Source organism: Dendropsophus ebraccatus, chromosome 2 (assembly GCF_027789765.1).
Source record: "Dendropsophus ebraccatus isolate aDenEbr1 chromosome 2, aDenEbr1.pat, whole genome shotgun sequence".
NCBI classification, from domain to species: Eukaryota; Metazoa; Chordata; class Amphibia; order Anura; family Hylidae; genus Dendropsophus; species Dendropsophus ebraccatus.
The window spans coordinates 118,715,175-118,736,604 of record NC_091455.1 but is presented as its reverse complement, the minus strand read 5'-3'; the positions used below and the strand labels follow the sequence as shown (position 1 = coordinate 118,736,604).

At 40.8% G+C, this 21,430-nt stretch overlaps 1 protein-coding gene across 1 annotated transcript in view; it reads right to left on the bottom strand.

The window, feature by feature from the left end:
- NFX1 (nuclear transcription factor, X-box binding 1) overlaps window positions 1-21,430 on the bottom strand; it is a 118,130-nt gene that overhangs the window by 32,793 nt on the left and 63,907 nt on the right. The window contains exons 8-16 of the mRNA XM_069958167.1: window positions 18,816-18,915; window positions 18,265-18,482; window positions 17,629-17,726; window positions 15,517-15,547; window positions 13,189-13,271; window positions 11,287-11,395; window positions 8,214-8,333; window positions 2,332-2,411; window positions 533-763 (exon numbers count right to left, since the gene is read on the bottom strand). Of these exons, the coding sequence (XP_069814268.1) occupies window positions 533-763; window positions 2,332-2,411; window positions 8,214-8,333; window positions 11,287-11,395; window positions 13,189-13,271; window positions 15,517-15,547; window positions 17,629-17,726; window positions 18,265-18,482; window positions 18,816-18,915 (1,070 nt within the window). The remainder of the gene's footprint in view (window positions 1-532; window positions 764-2,331; window positions 2,412-8,213; window positions 8,334-11,286; window positions 11,396-13,188; window positions 13,272-15,516; window positions 15,548-17,628; window positions 17,727-18,264; window positions 18,483-18,815; window positions 18,916-21,430) is intronic.

Genomic DNA, 21,430 nt, shown 5'->3' with positions numbered 1-21,430 from the left:
TTATCTTCACGGCTGCAGCACCACTTCCAATTTCAATGTCCAACGAGGGGACGGGCCTAGATGAGAATGATGCCAGGAAGGGGGCGGGGCCTATGGTGCCAATGTTGGCGGGGCTAAGTGGCACTGCATCCGTGAAGTCCTGCCCAGGTGGCACAAACCACCAATGATAAAAAGCATTTTTCCCTGGACCAAGCACCAAGAAATCTATAATAAAGTAAGGTATGACAACTGCAGAATTTAGGCTTTATAGCTGTACAGAGAAGTCCTCAAACACAAAGGGGGTAACAGTATCACTCTGGGATAAAGTTATTTTACCCTCCCAGCATCACAGTCGCCCTGTTTCTCATTTTTGCTGGGCAACCCCAATGTCCTTGCTGCTCACAAATTGATTAGCTGATTCCCACAACATAACAGAAATCTCTGGCTAGCAGAATAATATTAGGAAAAGATTTTAGGACAGCTTTTACCATACATAATACGGATCAAACCTATTCATTTAGCAACATCGCTATTCCTATAACAATAAAAGTACCATTGCACTGCAAGTAGAAGGCGGGCAGGGCTGGGCGGGATGGCAGGGAGCCAAACATGGGTGGCCACAGTCTGGTCTGGGAAGTGTACAAGGCTGTTTACAATCTTCATCTATGAGGCACTCTCCTTTGTGGCAGATCCTTTTGCATTTGTGCATTGCACATTTTAACAGCTGGTTGCATCGCAGGCCACATGAAATATCAGTGAGGTGGCAGGGAATATTGTTCCTAAGCTGTGTAAAGAAAATAGAAGAATTTTACAATTATTAGGTGGGAAAACTGCCCAGTGTTATATTCTATATCACATTATTGTATGTCCGCTTAAACCCTGCACAAACTTAATAGTTTGCCTCATGATGCTGTGTTAGGTTACATCAGACAAGGCAGTGGAGCTGAACTGGAGACTGGACAAACTGAAACCAGCAGAATTGGGAATGAGTATTGCAAACCAAGCACAGCAACGTTCTTATTATTCCCGTCTTTGTGACATCATGGAGATTACAGTGCTTTGAATCACATCCAGAGGCAAAACTTACTAGATGAAAATGTGTTGTCAACAGCAGTCTGTATTCTGTCACTAAGATGCTGCTAGAGGCTGTCATGGGCAGCACATGGACAAAATTAGTGCAGCTGTAACATCTTCCTCACTATTAACTTCTATAGTTAAACAGTGTTCAGTATTCTCTTCAGCATTGCTATGTGATAATGAACTCTATTAACAAAAGTCTTGTATGCACAACACTTCTGGAGATCAACAGGCTAAGGCTGGACAGACAACACTAAAATGCCAGAACTGGCACATGGTTTTTTCTTTTTGGCTTAAAAACACTGCGTCCAGATGTCAGTGGGAAAAAATTAATACAAAACCTCCGACTTTTTTGGTGTGGCATTTTTTCTGGGTATTTTGGAGTCTTTCAGGTTGTTTGCAGTTTTGTTACAGCACAGCAAGTTCTTTAACAAATCCTGGAATCACACGACTTGTACTTAAATAAATGTTAGGGATAAAATGCTTGCGCCAAACCCCCTATACAAATTTACACTAAAAGAAAACACTACAAAAACTGCTGGAAAAAATTGCTAAAAACACAGGAAAAACTGCTGGCAGTTTTTCTTTCTTTTTTAATGTTTTTCAGCCCAATAAAACGCAAAACAAAATTTGTATCTGAGTGAATAGGTATTTCGAGCTGTTATTATTTCTGTAATGTGCTTAGCCTGAGGGCATACAAAACTCCATACACTTACCTTTCTGACTTCTGCCCCTACTTTCCTGAAGTTGGTCTTCATTCACAGCACTTACTGTGTTTGGCAGCGATTGGCTGAGCAGGACACCAGCATGGGCAAGAAAGGTAAGCATATGGTCTTTTTATGCATGCCCCCTCCTCCCCAGGCAGAGCATAAATAACTTGATTCTTTGATTATTTTTAAAGTAGTATTCTATCAGCAGGTTAAAAACCCAGGTTTCCACAGGGCAGGAGACAGTGAGGATGCTGTTTTATTGCAATCCTGTGTTTTATTAATATATTTATGAAGCTGTTTGGTGCACTGATCCACTGCCCCTCTTCATGAAAATTCAGACAGCGCTCTGCAGAGATGTCACTCTTCTGCTCATCACCAGATAAGTATTAGTAAGGAGGGTCAGGGAGGCTGGGTGAATCAGTGCACTATAGTAACTTAACAGACGGTTAGATTCTTCTAACCTGCTGTTAGTTTACCTCCTAACAGATATTCCATCGCACTCCCAACACTCCAGCCAGTGACTAGACTTCAAAAATCACAATTTCTTGCAACACTTAGTTCTTACCTCATGTTTTCCCATACACCACTTCTGAGTCAGATATGTACACGGGGGACATTTGTCTTCACTATGACATGAATGAAAAACTAAAAATTAAAAAAAAAAAAAAAAAAAAAATTTTTTAGATAGCAGTAAAAGCAAAACATATCAATGTATCTAAAGTCGAAATGTCAAAACGTGGGACTGCTGAAAGGAAATTGTCATTTGCCAATAAGTGCAGCATTTCCACCAAGTGATTCAAATAAAGGTTATACATGACGACAATTAACAGAAAGTAACATTCAAAGCATAAAGGTTACATCTCCCATTTACAAGCAAACGTGTGCAGATGGGATCACACTCATGCTGTGTTGATATATATTTTTTTAACGATATTTTATTAGTGGCTTATGTAATATTTGAACATACATATTGAAAATTCATTACATATTCAAAAAGAAAGTCGCTCACAGGCAACAAAGGATTGTATGTTTACAATATCATACAGATACTATGAGCCTTTGTAATAATGCTGTGTTGATATTGTATTTTTCAAGTTATTTTTTGGGGGGCTTCTTTAGGATTTACAAAAACAACATCATAGAAAAAGAAGGCACAACTGAAATGAACATCAAAAACACACAAACAATGTATATAAAATATAACCTTTAAGGGGAATCTGCCATCAAAACAATGCTATCTTCTATATCAAATCTTTGTGGCAAAAGGTATAGTATAAAATGTATCATGTGGATTGAAATCCCTGATTATTCTGTGTTAAGGAGTCCAGTGGACAGTGTCATTTAAAGGACAAGTGCCATGAAAACCTTTTTCCCAGTAATTGAAGCACATTACTAAGTTATATAATTCTGTAATGTGCTTCAATCACCTATCTGCCTCCCTTCCCTGTCTTTTCCCCCCTCCATCCCCCACCAGGAAGTGTCCTGACTCACACAGACCTGATTACTGTCGTCACCAGGCAGCTCCTTCTTGTGAGGATGAGTCATCAGCAGGAGGGCTGCTCTAGGTCCTGTTACACCAGCCTCCCCCTCCCCCTCCTTGTCAGGTGACTCTGCTTGCTCAGCTTATCTTCTCTAGTGACATGATTCCTTCACTGAGTCCACGGCAGCAGGAGAGAGGGTATGAGGGAAGGGGGGAGCTGCCTAAGTGCCGGAGTCAGTCGGAGGGAAGATAAGCAAGTGAGATGTGACAAGTGATGGCTTGCAGTTGTTCAGCCAATCGGAGGTGAGCAAGCCTGTCACCTGACAAGGCAGGGGAGGGGGGAGGCTAGTGTAACAGGAGAAGGAGCTGAGAGAAGAGCTTGGTGACGGTGACGACAGTAATCAGGTCTGTGTGAGTTAGGACACTTCCTGGTAGGGGGTGGAGGGGGGAAAAGACATGGAAGGGAGGCAGATAGGTGATTGAAGCATATTACAGAGTTATATAACTTTCTAATCTGCTTCAATTACTGGGAAAAAGTTTTTCATGGCACTTGTCCTTTAATAAACTGGATTCCTTAGCATGGAAACATAAATGAATAAATTACAAGTTATACTTAAAGCATAACTATAAAATATTTTGACCATTTAGTTTTAGTTAGCTTAGGCCATGATAAGAATTTTTGCAATATACATTAATAAGCTAAAATGAACAGTTTTTTAAATACATGAAGCTGAATGTGCTCTGAGCCCTGTGTTTGCTTCTGTGTTATTCCCTTCCTGGGAATCCATACTGAGTAGTTTTGTACGATCTGACAGCAGCATCAGATAACAGCCCTGACACAGAGAGAAACAAAACCTCCTCCCCCACCTCCTTTACTGTCCCCCCTTCCCTCACAGAGATCAATTAGCAGAGCTGATGTGCCGGGTGTTGTGTGTGAGGAGCAGCGCAGGGGAGGGGACCTGAATGGGATGGAGGGACAAGTCCCCAATGCTTCACCCAGGGGGAACATGCCAGCCATGATTCAAATGTACTGCATGAGGGAGAGTGGGTGAGTGACTGAGGGGAGGACTACAAGTCCCAGCACAACACAGCTGTAGTCCTTCCATAGTACATATAACATTCACTATCAGAAGTCTGCAGCAGGTGCCCCCACCTCCATGACGGACATTATCCTACAGTGTAATGAGAGCAGATGACTATCTAATCCCACTGTGTGTGATACCATCTGCTGGGGCTCTGTATCTGATCCCAGTGTGTGTGACACCATCTGCTAAGGTGCTGGTCCATGCCCACTATGCCCACTTTGTCAGCCAGACGAAAAATTCATTTATTCTTCTGAGCCAAACAACTGAGGTTATCTCAGCAAGCACATACATTATCAACACATTTTAGGGCTCTTTTTAAAGGGTAGCACATGGGCTTTTTATTTGAGAAATTTCATTTTTGGCTACTTAAAATTATAGTTATGCTTTAATCTTTTCCCATAAAGAGTTATATATGAATCCACTCAGCTCCTTCAGCTCTATAACATGCTGCCGATAGTTTAGGTAGCAGTTTCATGGTGATAGTAACATAGTTAATAAGGTTGGAAAAAACACAGTTTAACCTAGAGAAACCCTATTGATCTAGAGAAAGGCAAAAAAAAAGGCAGATGCAAATTACTTACAGGGAGAAGTATTTCCTCCCAAATCCAATCAGACGGCAATAATCTGAATAATCCCTTGATCAGCGTCCTATCACATGTAATCTAGTGTCCATAAACTTGTAATATTATATTTTTCAAGAAAAGCATCCAGGCCTTCCTTCAACGTATTTAATGAATTAGCCATAGTCTCACTGCTCTTACAGTAAAGAATCCGCGTCTGTGCTGGTGGTGGATGGTAACTGTTACAGGCTAGGAGTAAAAAGACCACTACAAAGATCTATGTACTGTTCATTCATATATTTGTACATTGTGATAAGATCACTCTTTTCTAAACTAAATAACCCCATATTTGATAACTATCTTGGACCTGTAACCTACCCATTCCTTTAATGACCTTGGTCGTCCTCCTCTGCACCCGCTCCAGTTCAGCCATGTCTTTCTTATATAAAAGGTGCCTAAAACTTTACACCTTTTTCCACATGTGGTCTGACCAGTGATTTATAAAGAGGCAAAACTATGTTCTCATCTTTAGCATCTAGGCCCCTTTTTATACATCCCAATATTTTATTAGCCATGGCTGTCGCTGCCTGGCACTGGTGACTAAAGTTGAGCTTACTTTCCACCAATATCTCCAGGTACTTTTCTATGGTCCAGGTGCATAACCTTACATTTATCCACATTAAACTTCTTTTACAATTTCTCTGACCAGGCTTCTAGCTTCTCCAGATCCCTCTGTAATATTTTATTATCCGCCTCTGTGGTGATTGCTTTACCCAGTTTAGTATCATCTGCAAAAGTGGAGATTCTACTCTGTATCCCCTACAATGTCTCTCTCTCTCTCTATAAATATATATATATATATATATATATATATATATATATATATATATATATATATATATATATATATATATATATATAAAAAGAAGTGGACCCAATACACGATACCTTTCAGTACTTCACTAGGTAACTGTGAACCAATCAGAGTATGTCCCATTAATGAGCACCCTCCATTTCCTATCACTCAACCAGTTACTTACCCATTTGCATGTTTCCCCCTAATCACAGCATCCTCATTTTACAGACCAACCTTTCATGCAGCACAGTATCAAATGCCTTTGAAAAGTCTAAATACACAATGGGTAAGATTTATCAAAGGGTGTAAAATTTAGACAGGTGCAAACTGGCCACAGCAACCAATCACAGCTCAGCTTCCAGCTCTGGTGACAGGAAAGAGGAGCTGTGATTAGTTGCTGTGGGCAGTTTGCACCAGTCTAAATTTTACACTCTTTGATAAATCTCCCCCAATGTCCACAGCGTCCCCCAGGTCCAGTCTATAACAGACCTCCTCATAGAAGGTGATCAGATTAGTCCGCCAGGACCGATCCCTCATAATCCGATGCTGGTGCTGTGTTATAAGATTATTTTCATTAAGATACTCCAGTATAGCATCTCTTACAAAGCCCTCAAATACTTTACCCACTATAGATGTTAGACTTACAGGCCTTTAGTTTCCAGGATCACTTTTTCACCCTTTCTTGAAGATTGGTGCCACATGAGCTATGTGCTAGTCTTGTGGAATAATCCATGTCATTATATAAAATATATAAATATTACGAATAAGGGTCTGTCTATCACAGTACTTAATTCCTTCAAAACTCTGCAATGGATACCTTCTGGGCCCAGGGATTTATGGATTTTAATGTTTTTAAGGCGATGTCTTACTTCTTGTTGTGTTAGGCAGGTAAGATTTTTGGAAGAATTTACATGACCCCTAGTAATGCCATCTGTTATACAATTCTCCTATGTGAATACAGTTGAGAGGAATGTATTTAATAGGTTTTGCCTTTTCTTTCTCCCCCTTCACCATTACATCCAGATTATTTTTAAGGGGACCAACATTAAATGAAAAACATTCTTTTTACTTTCTGTAGCAATCCTTTTTTTCGGTTGCAATTTTTGCTTCTTTATTTATTAATTTTATATATTTTTTTAAACAATTTATTCATCTAAATGGGTTCTTTTTAAGTCTACAACCCCCCACCTTCTTTGGCTTTATCAGTAAGTGCACACATTAGCGAATTCTAAAAGATGAAACCAGAAATTAACAATTTTCCTTCTACCGTTGTCAAGGAATCTTAAACTCACAGTTGTTAATTACATTGCTGGACAATTTCCAACATCCCTAACAATTGTATACATCAAGCCATCACATATAGAAGATAATTACATCTATCCCAGATCCAATTATACACTTCTTATTTCTTTATGGTAACCAGAATTCATAATCTTGCATAAAAAAAATTGATAAATTGAGAGAGAAATGGTAATAATTGTAATAACTGACGCTTCAGTGTTGATCTGGTCAAGCTGATGTCGACCTTAAACTGTACCTGTCGTTATAACTTCCAAAATCTAAATCAAGAGTAGTATAAAGTTTTCTATTTACATTTTTTAAATTTATCATGGAAAACACAGCACTTTCTGTTTTCTGACATTTTTTTTTTCTAAAAGTCTCAGAAAACAGGAAGTCCCATGTTTCCCAGGCCATCTGAGCGCTCACAGAGAGAAGGCAGTCGTGTGACTGATGGACACATTGAGCCGTGACTCTCTGTACTGGCTGAAATTCCTATGTTTAGTCTGTTTTTTACAATCAGCGCAAGTCAGAAAATCTGCCTTCTGGAGACTGGACCTGGATTTCTGGTAAGTTCAGCTTTGTTTTACAGCATGATAAAAAAAAAAAAAAATTATGAATGTATATTGCAAACTTGCTTTATATATCCTATCTACTGTTGATTCTTACTTTGAAAGTTATAACGACCGTGACACTATAAAAGCTACATAATATTTTCAGTATTTAGACACAGGTATTAAATGGAAGGTCGCAAAGGAGAACAAAATTAAGAGTAAAATATATATAAATACATATTTTTACATTCAATGTCTGATGTTTATACTTTGATACATAACAATAAATAATACTACTACTATTATATGTTTCATATCTATCTTCAGAATAAGAGCCACAGGGAAAGCAGCACTAAGACACCAGTTACTTGACTGTAGATAGGTGCACGCCTCTCCAGACTGGACCACTGACAATCCAAATAAACGCAGCAGACAGCACTTTCAGTAGAAAAATTTTGTCTTACTCCACAAAACATATGCAATGTTTCGTCTTGAAAAAGGTTTACTCTAAAGCTGAAATGTTGCATTTGTGGTGTGGAGTAAAGACACAATATTTCTATTAAGAGTGCTGACTGCTGCTTTTATCTTCAAAATAAGACAAATTGTAAAATGTTATTCAAAGTGAATGGCATACCTGGATGCTCACACTCGTGTTGTCTTGTGCAAGAGTTCTTACATTCTGGAGGCCTGGTGCCACATGGTACTGGGGGGTAAATAACAGACTCTCCACAATAGCAAGTGAGTTCATCAAAGCCTTAAATAAAAGAAAAATGATGTTAAAATATCAACCGACACAGCAATGACTGACAGATGCAAAATGCATAATTAACAATTTGTGATATAACTTATGTCAACATGTTTCAGCACAGATTCTGCTCCAACTCAACCTATTTCAAGCCAATCCCATACTGTACATGCATCAACTGAATATTTATCTGGCAAGTATAATTTAACAAACCAGTAAGGCCTAGGCTACAATGCTACTTTTTGCAGAGTTGCCAATGTGTTTTAATGTGGACCTGTCAGCAGACTTTTGCTGACTGAAGTAGTAGACAGTGTACAATAAGGCTTCTTACCCTTAATCAGGAGATATAACTCCTATTTCAATCCATCGGTCCAGTGCCCAGAGAAGCTTTAAAAGTTTAATGCAAATTAACAGACAAAAGTTCATAGGGAATTCTGCCTGTCAATCTAAAGAGTGGGTATTTACTTACAGGCATAGGAATGTTAGATAGGAGACAAGGGTCTGAATGATGCTGAGGTTTTGTAGCCAACGTGAATGCCCTGTGGGTTTTATTTCCCAATTAGCATAAAACTTCTAAAGCATTCATGGCTGGAGCAACAGATATGTACCGTATTTTTCGGACTATAAGGCGCACTTAAAATACTATGATTTTCTAAGAAATTGTAAGTGCGCCTTATAGTCCAGTGCGCCTTATATATGGACCGGGACAGCTCGGGCCTCCATGGCGCAAATAGGCTGCTGAGCTCACATCTCCCCGCCACACAGCACAGCGCTCCCTCACCTGGACTCCCGGCCCATGGCTCTGCAGGCCTGTCCTGCTGTCCCGCTCTCCCGCTGTACCGCTCTCCCGTTGTAGCGCTGTACCACTCTCCCTGCTCTCTCCGCAGCCCGGATACAGGCTCAGGCATAGGCTTCAGGCATAGACTTTCATTCAATAGCACCACCTAGTGGCCGGAGGTTATAGAGCATCACTGTACTGTACTGAGGCTCCTAACTATGGTGGCCACAATGCTCCATGCAGAAGTCTGGTGCGCCTTATAGTCCAGTGCGCATTATATATGAACGCACGTAGAAAGTATACAGTGGCACTCACCGGATCCTTAAAATGATGCTTTATTTCAGGGCATATAGAGAGCAACAAACAAGTGCATTCCACTGGAAAGGAGCTCCTTTCCAGTGGAATGCACTTGTTTGTTGCTCTGTATATGCCCTGAAATAAAGCATCATTTTAAGGATCCGGTGAGTGCCACTGTATACTTTCTACGTGCGTTTATCTACTTCACTATTTTCAGTAGAGCACCACCGTGACAGTGACTGTTGCCCGGACCAGGCTAAGGGTCTAGCTAGCCGTGTTTGCATGCCTGAGTGCCCATTGTTTGCTTCTAATACTCGCCTTATATATGAACCTGGATGGCTTAGCAGGCTAAAATTGAAGGTGCGCCTTATAGTCCGAAAAATACGGTATACTGATTCACGGCAAGAAGTTCAACTGTACTCTTCCTTTACTTTAGTGAGTAAAATGCACTGACTGGTTCACTTTAAGGGTGCGTTCACACCTACAGGATCTGCAGCAGATTTGATGCGGTGTTCAGTTATTTAAATGAAATCTGCTGCAGAAAATCAGCTGCAGATCCTGTAGGTGTGAACGCACCATTAAGGTTATTTTTCAATCACAGCTGATCACCTGACAATACTCAGGATAGGCTATGCACATCTCATGGGGAAGGAAGAGCAACTAACAGCCCACCGATCAGAAGTTTGCCACGGCTCTGAGATAATTTGGGAAACAGAGCCAGGTGCAGACGGCTCAGTTCTCTTAAAAATGTGGCAGATTTATCACAGTGGCTCAGGTTGTTTGATAAACTTGGGCATTTTTTATTTTTACACTAAATACTGGTTGGCTAAATTTGCACTAAAACCAAATTTTGGCAGAAGCCTCTTACTTAAAGCTGTGCCCCTTTTCTTTTCAATGAAGCAATGCTCCCTTTAATTGCATGGGAAAAATTGTATAATACTCATAATAAATGTTGTACACAGCATGTACAAATTCTGGCATTCTTGCAAGAGTAATTTGCCCCATAGTTCCGCTGCTTCTAAAACAGCAAAAACAGGATAATAATTGATATAATAAAAAATTAGTCATCTTTTTTGGAATTTATTGTGTACTCAAGATGTTTTTCCACACTCCTCATAAAATTTGCAACTTTTTAAAACAAAAACCCATGACTACAATGCTGATATATTCCTGGTCCGCCTTCCAAGAGAAAAATGTATGTGGCAGCAAAAAATTTATGGTAAGGGTAGCTCTTAGAGATGAGTGAACCTCGAGCATGCTCGAGTCGATCTGAACCCGAACTTTTGGCATTTGATTAGCGGTGGCTGCTGAAGTTGGATAAAGCCCATAGGCTATGTGGAAATCATGGATATAGTCATTGGCTGTATCCATCTTTTCCAGACAACCTTAGAGCTTTATCCAAGTTCAGCAGCCCCCGCTAATGAAATACCAAACGTTCGGGTTCGGATCGACTCGAACACGGTTCGCTCATCTCTAGTAGATTTACATGTACAGGATCCGGTCAGATTTAATGCAGTGTTCAGTTATTTGGATCAAATCTGCTGAAATTCTGCACCATCAAATCCACTGCAAAACGGTATGGGTGAAGCTACCCTAACTCAAATTTTTTGTGCAAATCTACACAAGCTCTGAGCAATCTTACTAGTAAGTTTTCAGTGTGACTTTGTAAATATGCACAGATTTATCACACTGTGGGCAACTTCTTGTAAATTATACACACGCTACACAAAAACTTACATAATTAACTCTATAGCCTATAATGTTCTCCTTATAGGATGTCATATTCCTATATCTCTTTAAACACTCCTCCAAATGGAGATCAGTTTATTCTAAGCAGGATCTCTAGTGTCAACTACAATTGGTAGCTCAGGGGTAAGAACCACCCACTTGTTTGCCAACAGTTTTGACAGTTCCCACGATGACATGGTTGATCACATCTGTGAAGGCCACAGTTCAGTTTATGACCACAGATTAAGGAGCACTTATGTTCTTTGTCCTGTGAAGAAATATAGAATAGCATATCAGAGTAGTCCAAATAAATGGTCCTTGCTCATAAACAAACTTACAACATTATTATAACACTAAGGGGAGGACCCATTTATGTGCCATCTTCCCCCTGCTGTGTGGCTTAAAGGGGTATTCCCCCCAAGCCCCCCTGAGTATTTTGAACTGTCTCCAGTCTTTCTAGCTGCAGCCGTTCCTGAGTTACAAGTTTTTCTAACAGCGATCTATAACCAAGATAGGAAACTACATTTCCCATCATGTAATGCTTCTGCCTGATGATTCTCATGACAGTCTGTGGAACTACTGCTCCCAGCCATCCCATAAGTGTCTTCCACTCTGTCCGAGATTACAGGGCATGATGCAACACATAGGGCAGAGTGGAAGACACTTATGGGATGGCTGGGAGCAGTAGTTCAACAGACTGGCATCTCGCAAACATGTCCCCCGGGGGCTGGGGGGGTGGTGGATGTTGCCTCGGCCGGCACCGGGAGGTGAGATCCGGGGGGAGGTGGACGTTGCCGCAGGCGGCCACCGGGAGGTGATATGCGAGGGGGGCGTAGGGTGGACGTGCCGCGGGCGGCCACTGGGGGGGATGAGATGCGGGGTGGGCACAGCCGGCTCCGGGAGGTGAGATGTGAGGGGGGCGGGGGGTGGACGTGCCACGGGCGGCCACCAGGGGGATGAGATGGGGGGCGGCCACCGGGAGGTAAATTCGGGACGGACGGCCACCGGGTGCTGAGATGCAGGGGGGCGGGGGAGCTGCTGTCAGAGAGGGAGACAGTGATCATCATCAGCAGCAGTCACTGTCTCAGTGTCCTCCCTCGCTTCAGTGGACTGGGTGAGAAGCGCTAACCCGGCCCATTAAAGAGATGGCGGACACGTGATGCCGTCTCGGAGGGTACGGGCCAGGAGCAGGGAGCGTGTCGGGTTGGATTGAGGTCTGATGATTCTATGCATTTGGTGGGGGTGAATGCATCTAGAAAACAGCAAAACTGTGCAGAATCCATAACTTTATATTGGAAAGATGGAAAGCTAGGGGTGGGCAATGTATTAATGCAAAAATAATTTGGGAGGGAATACCCCTTTAAGTGCTGTCGATGCCAATCAATCAATTCCATCATAAGGCTTTCTGAAAAGCAATTCGCTTCGCTTTCCCAGGCATTCTCAGCAGTGAAACTCTCTGTGATCAGGAGATATATAGTCATGGAGACAGTGCAGAAGCAGATGTCCGTGTATGTATGTGCGTGTGTAGGTGTATGTGTCTATGTGGGTGTATGTGTCTATGTGGGTGTATGTGTCTATGTGGGTGTATGTGTCTATGTGGGTGTATGTGTCTATGTGGGTGTGTGTGTCTATGTGGGTGTGTCTGTCTATGTGGGTGTGTCTGTCTATGTGGGTGTGTCTGTCTATGTGGGTGTGTCTATGTGGGTGTGGGGGGGCTTAATGGCATGGCTGCTGCACGCTCTCCCATGCCATATGTCCTGATCACAGCTGGTCTTAGCAGCGACAGCCGCCGTTATTAACAACGTTTAACATACCACAAGTTCTTTTTAATAACAGGTACTCTAAGCATGCTTGATACTTTGATGATACTATAATGGGAGAGAACTATTATGATACTATAATGGGAGAGAAGCTGATGTCAGAGGAGTTTAGCAAGGCGAGCATGCAAGTGAACAAGCTATGGCCACCTTAAGTAACCTTCACTGTACCAGAGATTTGCATAACAAATATAAGCAAACAAGAGCTAGTAGGTGTTCTGTAACATGAAACACACAAACTCACCACACAGCAAATTTCACTGCATTTATGTCGCCCGCACTGACGCTTCTTGTTACAACGCTTGTCACAAATAAATGTGAGATCTTCTACAGTAGGAAAGCAGAAGAAAAATAAATAGTTTAAGGCTTTGAAATATATGATGATCATTAGAGGTTAAGTCCCCTTGTAGGTAAAATGATCCAGCTAATAACCAGAGGTATGTAAAGTAAAATGCTTGAGATGCACTAATAAATAATTTTGGACTTATTTTGGCCACACTGCTTATAAGGACTCCAAAGAGTTTTCCCTCAAGCTGATATCCTGTGAGCCATCTGTAAATCTGATATCCCAGACAATGACCCTGGTTTAAAATCCAGGTCATTTTCTCACCACAGCAGGTGACTCCTACTCAATAGCAGCCAATTTGTTATTGGTTATTGTCCCAGATGACACCGAGTATGCCAAGCACTCCTGTGTTTGTGGTGAAATAGGGAGCTAGAGGCATTTCCACCTACAATAGACTAGATCCCCTCTGTTAAATCCATTTGTTGATATCTTACTATTCTATTTAGCCATTAATTAATAGCATGTTTTGTGACTACAATTATGGTTGTTATAATAACCTTGATGGGGTTCTCACCTATATTTCCTAGGACTCCTATTTAAATATATACACCTATACAAACTGGTTTTAGGTAAATTTACCACTAAAGTGTTAAGTGATCGGTAATGTTAACCACAATGGTGGTCATCCTAGTTTCCAAGAAACAAGAGTGGCCATAAGGTGTTCAGCTTGGCCAGTAAAAAGTATTAGGATGCCTGGCAAATCCCACCCTCCTTGTGGGAAAATTGGAGGTGGTTACTGTTCAGTGGGTTCAACTATTAACCTTTACTATAGCAGGACATATTATACATGTCCAAAAATGCTGAATTCCACCTGGAAAAAGTTCCCCCGATCTAATCTGTGAGAAACTTTGAAAGGAAGTGTATATATGCAGAAGAATGAAGTGCCTGCAGAGCTACTGACACAGACAGCTTCCTCAAATCCAGGGTCTCCAAGACATCAGGGAAGGCGCAGCATCGCCAACGCTGCATGAATGATAGTAACTCTGCTGGGATAAGGGCTTGAGCAGCCCTATAGTTCCTGACACAGCCACTAATGGCAAAGTATATATTCGCTGGAACACCCCTTTAAATGAGTATGACCTGACTGGTTCAGAAACTTTATTCTTAAACACCCAACAACCTCTTTAAAAAGGAGTAGAAAACTTACAAGACACAAATAGAAAGGTAACCAGATTTAATTGGGTATGAAGATGACTTATTATGAAGGAATCTAAACTGAGGGTGGCAACTACATTAAACTTAGTAGTACTTAAAAGAATAGAAAAAACAGAAAGTGCCATTACCAGAGACTGTTGCCTCTTTGGCTCTACCAGGCATTGCTCCCACCTAGCCAGAATCCTGCTCCACACTGATAAGGGGGCAACACCCTGAAACAGCTGTCTGTGGATGGATACCTGGCCTTGGTTTTCCCCTTGTCATTACATTGACTTATAGGGTCACTAAATATGGTGGTTTTGTGGTTTCCTCACAGGAGCCACACCTTTGGCCGGGTCCTTCCCAGAGGGATAGTCCTGTGTTTTGAGACTCCACGGGAACTTTTTTTTTGGATAATGATGAATCACATTGTGTTATATTAAAGGGGATGGCAGAGTTGGTTTTGTGAGAACTTTAAGGAAAATTGTGTTTAAATGTTTAATAAAAATGTATTTTAATTAAAAAAGATAGATAATAAGAAAAGCAAAAACAGTGTTGAAAACATATTTCCATCTCGAATAATATAATTATAATGTAACTATTCTAGTAGGACTTGTTAAGATAAATATTTTTGCACATACATTCATTTAGCATGCTTGCACCCTTCCCCTTATGCCACTCTTTCTCTCCCATTGACGACAGCTTGTTGTCAAGGTTACCAACCACCACTTTACTCTAAAAGCAGCGGTCTGGTGTGTGTGTGTGTATGTATATAATATATTATATATATATATATATATATATATATATATATATCCACATCCACTACTTTTAGAGCAGATTGTTTTTTTCGGTAAGTCAGACAAGGTGCAACAATGGGAGGGAAAGAGGGAGCATTATCAGGAGGAGGCAAGCTTGCCAACTAAATGTATTTGCTAAAATGTTAAACTTGACAAGCCCTATAAGTAGAACTATCTTAGCAGAGATGGGAATACCCCATCAACAACCACAACAATATAACCAATTACAATGTTTCTAAGAACATCTCACATTGTCAGAATTTGATGTAGTGAGCGCAGCCAATAAACTTACCATCATTCTGTATCAGTGCACAGGGAACTTCCTGTAGAAAGAATACAATGAAGAATTCAGAGTATATTAGTGAATACAATGAAGAACGCAAGAGCTAAAATTGTCGCATCAATTTCTTAAATTTAAAAGATGAATATGGTGGGAATAACTGTAACCTTTGAGCAATAAATACTTAAAAGGGGATCCCTACCTACATAATATCTTGTGTAAATTTTCTGGACAGTTAGGCTGCATGTTCCTTCCGTGAAACACGGACGACATGGTGAATACCTGTCCTGGATGGTTTCCCCGCACGGCATAACCTTAATACATCAGGCTGGGCGGGAAAACAGTCCATTACAGGGCTTTTCCTGTCCGTAGCTCCCTAATTTACTGGGTCTCTGTTTGCCCGCCCCCGACATGATATCGATACATCCATGCCGTGCAGGGAAACAATTCAGGACATGCATTCATCATTCATGTTGTCTATGTTTCCTGGAGAGAACACGGAACACGTGAATGCAGCCTTAAATGTAATCTAGTCTTTATAGTAAGGGCCCATTTTGACTTATTGATGACGGATAATCTAAAAGCCCAGTTTCAATTTTAATCACTAGAGCAATTTTAATCATAATTATTTGCACATAATAAAAAGTAAAAAAAATGTTGAACACAGTTGAACATTTAAAAAACTGTTAAAAAATAGAAAAATTATAGAAAGGCTATGTAAACATTCATATTGCTGTGTTGGGACTGACCTATAGAATAAAGATATCTAGTCAGTTTTACCGTAAAGAGTATTATGTAGACATGGGAACCCCCCCCCCCCCCCAAAAGGAACGCAATAGCATTTTTTCCCCCCAACAGATCAAAATGCATTTTTATTAGCATACACAAAATGTGGTGATTACATTTTTGTGTATGCTTAAAAAAAAATGCGTTTTGATCAATTTTTTTTATTTTTTTGAAAACAAAAAATGAAAAACAAAAAACAAATGCATAAAACAGGAGAAAAAAAACATTGCAAAAATGCAGTATTAACCCAGCCTTAAAGAGGTTGTCCAGGCAACTTTTCCTCTATCCCCCACCGATCTCCACATTGGGCCCCCGACTTCTTTGTTATGAATACGGCACGGCACGTGACTTGTGGCTATGTTCATTCCTATGGAGCCACTGGAAAGAGCAGAGTGAGCTGGAAAACGCTAACTTGGGTCTTTCTGGCGGCTCCATAGGGATCAATAGAGTTGTGGTCACATGCCGCACCCGCAGCTGTTTCATAACAAAGATGGCAGGGGCCCTTTATAGAGATCGGGGATAAGTTTTTACCTGGACCACCTCTTTAAGCCGACAGAACAACCACTAAAGTGTTCAATGGAATTTCATATAGCAGTCTACAAATATGTTGGCTCCATTTATGTATCTCCAGTACTATTATTACAAGTCTTCCACTAGGCTTTCTGGCTGTAAACACAAATGAGCTATTTGGCTATAAATAAAACTCTATAACAGACAGGGTATATGTCAATAGTAAACAATGCCTTCATGTAAATCACTTTCTGCACTGGTAGAATAAATCTACATGGTTCCTGCGTACAGCTACTCTTTTTGTCTGTGCTTTTCTTCTGCCATGGAAATTGCTAGATGTTACATGTTTAGAATCACAAACATGATCCCAACCTCCATGTAAATGTGCCTTATGGCATTCATTGAATCAATTACCATGTCAGGGCACCCTAACCTGCTGATACATTCCTAGAGCAGACTTTACACAGAGGTAACATGGTGCCTTTAATATGGCGCTCCAGTGCGCGGTTTTTAATAATGATTTTATTAATATGTAAATTAGGCCGTTTGGTAAATTGGCAGCGGCACCTATACAGCCATCTACTCCTCTTATCACATTGCGAATACATACTGAGTGACTGGGTGCACCAAATGGCCTCATCACAGCACCTTATTAAAGGCAACATGTGACTCTCTGTGTTGTCTGCTATAAGAATGCACTAACCTGCTCATAGTTTCCCTTTGACTCCTTTAAATGCTCCAGTTCTATCTGGAATGTATCTATTTCTAGGGCCTGACATTAACATTAAACAGAGAGAAGGAAAACATAAAAGTCTTTAAATGGAATACCTTTGTTTTAAAGCCACATCGGCAGGATATATTAGACGTACGAGAGCAAGGGCCACATTCTCCTTCATGACAGAGATTCTCACAGGTATGAATAAAATCTGACATGACAAAGAAATTATTGCTTAGCTACAATAATGCATAGAAAAAAAAAAAATTCATCCAACCAAATTGAAAAACACAATTTAATTGAACGCGCCTAATATACTGTAACAGAACGCCGATTTTAATGGAAAAGTCTATTGAAATTGAAAAAAGGGAGAAAGCCAGGGGGTGCGGGAAAATAATCATTCTTACCCATCCCCATACCCCATAGCACTGCTTAGGGGTCCTGTTGACAGCCACTGGGCACCTGCAGCTCTTCCAGTTGCAATGTCACATACCCGGGTGATCGACTAAGACCACCCTAGTCACTGAGTGCAATCGCTCAGCAGCTGGGCTGTGATGTTTCAGGTGGAAGAGCTGGGAATGCGTCATTCCTAAGTTCTATCCAAAAAACATCCTTCAGGACCTGGGAGCAGCGCAACGGAGGCAATAGACATGCATCCCCAGAGAGCAAATATCTGGATATTTAGATATGAAAAGAACAAGAATCATGCATCGTATAAGAGTAAGAAAAAGTAAGCTTGTTTAGGTTACCATGAGAACCACAAGGCAGAGGTTTTCCACAGGTCTTCCCACAAGATGGTATTGGATCAGTGCAGGTTTTTCGGTCCACACAACCCAACTCTAGCAATTTACTCAACGGAGTTTGTCCACAAGGGCAGAACCGCACAATCTGGGGAAGTCTAGGACAAGGCTGGCAGGGCTGTGGATGGCACACCTCTGTACACCCATGTTTTCCACAATTTAATTTTCTAGAAATAAGCAAGTGCACTGTTTATGTGGTACATTAACTCATTCTAACACAGCTTTCTAATAATTCACCTAATTTTATGTAGATAAGAAAAACCAAAACACTCGAATAAAATCAAATCTATTAAGTAGCAATCTAAGAAAAGTTTTTGTTATTTCAATTTCAGATTATGGGGTAATTGTTTCAAAAAAGGATCCATGACAAGTTAGTAAACTTTGATAAAGTAATTGTATGATCCCACCATATGGGAAGTCTCAGAGTTCTTCACTAAGACCCATCTACTGCCAATGTTTCTAAATTGTCAACTATTAGTGTCGGAATTGTTGAAACTTACTTGCCACACAACTTTTGGCAGGAGAAGTTTCCAAAGCCATCGTAGTTATCCTTGTCTGTCCCACATAACACATCACGAGAGCTGCCACCACAATAGCATGCTAAGTAGGATGCAAGCAAAAGGAACACGTAAGTGTTAGAGATCCAGTTCATTGACACAATCCATGTAACACAACACCAATGGTCTAAATCATGCAAAAATGTAAAATATTTAATTTTCCTTCACTAACAGATGCTATTACCACTTAATGCAATTTTAGTTTACATTAAATATAAAAGGGAACCCATCATCCGTTTCATGCTACCCAAACAAAAGACAACATGAAACACTGACAGGACCCCCCCATCCCTCAATAATGTAAGATCTACTGTAAAGCTCAATAGCATTACAGAGCAATACTAATATAACCTGCCAGAAATGGGGCTCTAAGTTATCAAGGCACTCCTCCACACCTTGACTGATTGCTCTCTCCCTATCTGGGTAAAAGAGGAATGTGATCTATCAGGTATTCAAAGCGACTCTGTACCCACAATCTGCCCTCCCCAAACCACTTGTACCTTCGGATAGCTGCTTTTAATCCAAGATCTGTCCTGGGATCCGTTTGGCAGGTGATGCAGTTATTGTCCTTAACCCCTTCCAGTCAGTAATCTGTATATAAACGTTCCTACTGCACATACCCTGTGCAGTAGGAATGTATATATATGTTCCTGTACTGACGGGGGCTTCCTGATGTGAGCGGGAGTGCTGCAGAGAGAGCGATCCTGCTCACATCAGTGTCCGGGGCCGAGGTAATGAGAGTCAGCGGTGATCCCACAGCCGACTCTCATTAACCCCTTAACCTCTTAATGAAGCATGACGTACCGGTACGTCATGCGCCCACAAGAGGCGTTCTGAACCGCCGCGGTGCCGCGTGTAGCCCGGGACCATGGCTATTAGCGGGCACGGTCCGATCGCCGTGCCCGCTAATACAGTAATCAGATGCAGCTGTCAAAGATGACAGCTACATCCAATTACCGGATGCAGCACTTCTCTGGTGTCTAGTGGGGTGGATCGCTCCTCTGGGACATTGTCCTGGAGGAGCAATTGACATGTGTATGCCGGCCGGGTGTCAGCTCCAAAATGGCGCACCAGCCGAAAGCATCCAAATGCCGATCTCATTGATCTTTGCTGTATAAGTATACAGCAAAGATCTCAATGAGAGATCAGTATACCTATACTAGAAGTCCCCCAGGGGGAATAACCCTAACCCCAGGGGGGGGGGGGGAATAACCCTAACCCCAAGGGGGCTTCTAGTAGAAGTGTAAAAAAAAAAAAAAAAAAAAATGTTATTAGTAAAAAGCCCCCCCCCTAATAAAAGTCTGAATCACCCCCCTTTTGCCATGTTTTAAATAAAAGTAAATAAACAAACATGTTTGCTATCGCCGCATGCGTAATCGCCCGAACTATTATTAATCACATTCCTGATCTCGCACAGTAAACGGCGTCAGCGCAAAAAAATCCCAAAGTGCTAAATTGTGCATTTTTGGTCGCATCAAATCCAGAAAAAATGTAATAAAAAGCGATCAAAAAGTCGTATATGCGCAATCAAGGTACCGAAAGAAAGTTAACATCATGGCCCAAAAAATGACACCTCACACAGCCCCATAGACCAAAGGATAAAAGTGCTATAAGCCTGGGAATAGAACGATTTTAAAGGAACATATATTTGTTAACAATGGTTTGAATTTTTTACAAGCCATCAGATAAAAGTTATACACGTTACATATCGTTGTAATCGTAACGGCTTGAGGAAGATGAATAACAAGTCAGTTTTACCCCAGGGCGAATGGCGTACAAAAAAAAAACCCTAAATAAAAAAAAGCGTGTTTTTTTGTTCAATTTCACCACACATTGAATTTTTTGTTGGTTTTGCAGTGTACTTTATGGAAAAATTCAGCCTGTCATTGCAAAGTACAATTAGTGACGAAAAATGCAAGTGCTATGGCCTTTTAAACACAAGGAGGAAAAAACGGAAACTGGCTCCGTCCTTAACCCCTTTGTGCTGCAGCTAGTTTGGGCCTTAATGACCAGGCTAATTTTTCAAAATCTGACCTGTCTCACTTTATGCTCTTATAGCTCAGTGATGCTTTAACGTATGCTAGCGATTCTGAGATTGTTTTTTCGTGACATATGGCACTTTATGTTAGTGGCAAAATTTGGTCACTACTTTGTGTGTTTTTTGTGAAAAACATCAAAATATCATGAAAAATTAAAAAAATTTGCATTTTATGAACTTTGAAATTCTCTGCTTCTAAAAAAAGAAAGTCGTAGCACATAAATTAGTTACTAAGTCACATTACCAATATGTCTTCTTTATTCTGGCATAATTTGGTAAACATATTTTACTTTTTTAGGGTGTTATGGGGCTTAGAAATTTATCAGCAAATTATCACATTTTCGTGAAACTGATTTTTTTAGGGACCAGTTCTTTTTTTAAATGGATTTAGAAGTCTGGTATCCTGAAAACCCCCATAAGTGACCCCATTTTGGAAACTACACACCTTAAAGAATTAATCTAGGGGTATAATGAGCATTTTAACCCTACAGGGGCTGGAGGAAAGTATTCACAATTAGGC